This window comes from Bipolaris sorokiniana (genome assembly GCF_000338995.1).
Source record: "Bipolaris sorokiniana ND90Pr unplaced genomic scaffold COCSAscaffold_42, whole genome shotgun sequence".
In the NCBI taxonomy this organism is placed as follows: Eukaryota; Fungi; Ascomycota; class Dothideomycetes; order Pleosporales; family Pleosporaceae; genus Bipolaris; species Bipolaris sorokiniana.
In genome coordinates this window covers 3717-5857 of record NW_006911936.1, presented here as the reverse complement: position 1 = coordinate 5857, position 2141 = coordinate 3717, and the positions used below count along the sequence as shown (strand labels likewise).

The 2141-nt window shown below is 46.5% G+C and overlaps 1 protein-coding gene across 1 annotated transcript; it reads left to right on the top strand.

The window, feature by feature from the left end:
• Window positions 1–503: 503 nt before the first annotated feature.
• On the top strand, window positions 504–2141 carry COCSADRAFT_194847 (uncharacterized protein; the record flags this gene model as incomplete). Its single annotated transcript, XM_007707938.1, has 2 exons — window positions 504–1383; window positions 1833–2141. Coding segments are annotated over 2 exons (895 nt in total), but the record flags the coding sequence as incomplete, so codon positions are not given.

Here is a 2141-nt window from a genome sequence, read left to right as displayed (position 1 = left end):
CTATTTTAGAAAGTAGTCACACAACTGCAGACAACTTCGAGTTTTCTAGAATAGGTGTAATTTTAGTCAAATATATATAAACCCCTCGCGAGAAATCGATTACAATCACCTTTAAAGCGTGCACGCCACGCGCTGTGGAGCTATAGGCTGTTAAAGTGATCACTTTAGACACGTCTTATTTTTCACCGAAAAACACACAGACCAGGTGGATTAGTAATCAAAATGCCACCCGATAGTGATACTATCGACGTACACGTGCCAGGCACCCAGGCGAGAGCAGAAATCGAAGCTCAGATCCAGAATGAGATAGATATGGAAACCACGGAACCAGCGACGCCTACGCAGACTACTATACCTAGCGTAGTTGAAATACCAATCCTCCCACCAAATAAACGGCAGGCAAACTTCTCGCCAGAAATACGCACTAGGAGCAACTTCTCACCATTTAGAGGAGCTACGCTTAGATTCAGTACTCAAAGCAGAACTCCGAAGGCAATATCAGTACAAGAGGCGCTAGAAATAGCGAGAAACCTAGTAGTCCAAGCAGCTAATCTAGCTGAAAATAACCCCTCGCAGCAGACTAGCCTACTCGACCTAGTAGAAGTCTTTAGAGACTACACTGAGACAGGAAGAGTTAGCAAGAAGAACGCTGTAATCCTGGGAGATCAGATCTCCTCGCTATCTAACGTCTCAAAGGAGCTTAGAGATAAGGTTCGTCGTCTTGACAAGCCTACCTCTACACAACCAAACCAGCGAGAAAAGAGTCAGATAACTGCTCTTACGCAGCCTATATCATACGCTACAGCCGCAGCAGCAAACAAGGAGCAACAGTGGACTACTGTGCAGAAGAAGACACCTCAAAAGGCTAAGCCCAGCCTCAAGGAGAGGCAGCTAGTCCTAGTCAACCAAGGAGCTCCTACTGCCTTTGACGCCCTCAGGCTAAGAAACGCCTTCAACCAGGCCTTTACCTCTAGAGGAGGAGTACAATCGCCTGTAGTCGCCTCAGTCACGCTATCCTCAAAGGGGAATAAGGTGGTTACTACTACGCCTGCCTTCACGGCCGAGTACCTACTAGAAAACCAGAGTATCTGGAAGGACCTAGTAGCCTTTAAGGCAGCGCAGCCTATTACCTCGTGGTTTAAAGTAGTGATCCACAAGCTTCCTACTAACCACAGCCTGGAAGTAATTAAGGAGGAGATTGAGACCTTTAACAAAGGCCTTAAAGTAGTAGGAACTCCCTTTTGGCTCACTCCTGAGACTAAGAGAGGACAGCAGAGCTATGGCTCCGCCTGCGTCGCCTTTGCGACTGAAGAAGAGGCTCTTAAGGCTATTAGAGGAAAGCTCTATATCCTAGGAGAGAGCCTTCGAGCAGAGAAGCTACGAGTCATTAATAACTCAAAGCAATGCTCGAAATGCCAAGGCTTTGGCCACCTAGAGACTAGGTGCTCGAAAATAGCCTGCCAGATCTGCAGTGAGGCTCACTACACTAGCCTACACAAATGCAAGTCTTGCCCTGCAAAAGGTAAAGCCTGCGTACACACTATTTTTAAGTGTAGTAACTGTAATAAACCTCACGCAGCTAATAGCCATGACTGTGAGATCCTACAAGCTAGGACTTCTAGGACCACTACCTCTTCTAACTAGAATGTTAAAGGTCCTACAAATAAATGTTAATAGAAGTAGTCCTGCTACCGAGAGCGCGCTAGATCTAGCTGTTAAAGTAGACGCCAAAATCGTCGCAGTACAGGAGCCCTGGCTACTCAAGGGATCCTCGTACGCAAATACTAGATCTATCGCTCACCAGGACTTTACTCAGATACTACCCGCCCTAGAGGATAGCTCCTTGAGGCCTAGAGTACTCTTCTATATTAGAAAAGACCTAGAAGTAGAGGTTAATCCTTTTATTAGCGACGACAACGACTTTCTAGCTATCAAAGTATTAGCCCCTACTTCTAGCTTCTATATCTATAACATTTACAACGAAAAAAGCCTTCTAGAAGGGCTAAGCGAGACGACAATACAGAGGCGCCTCCTACAGGAGACCGTACAGCCTCAGTCAATTATTCTAGGAGACTTCAACACCCACCATCCTAGATGGAGCCTAGAAGAGCGCAGCCCTAGCACCCAAGCAGAGGATCTAG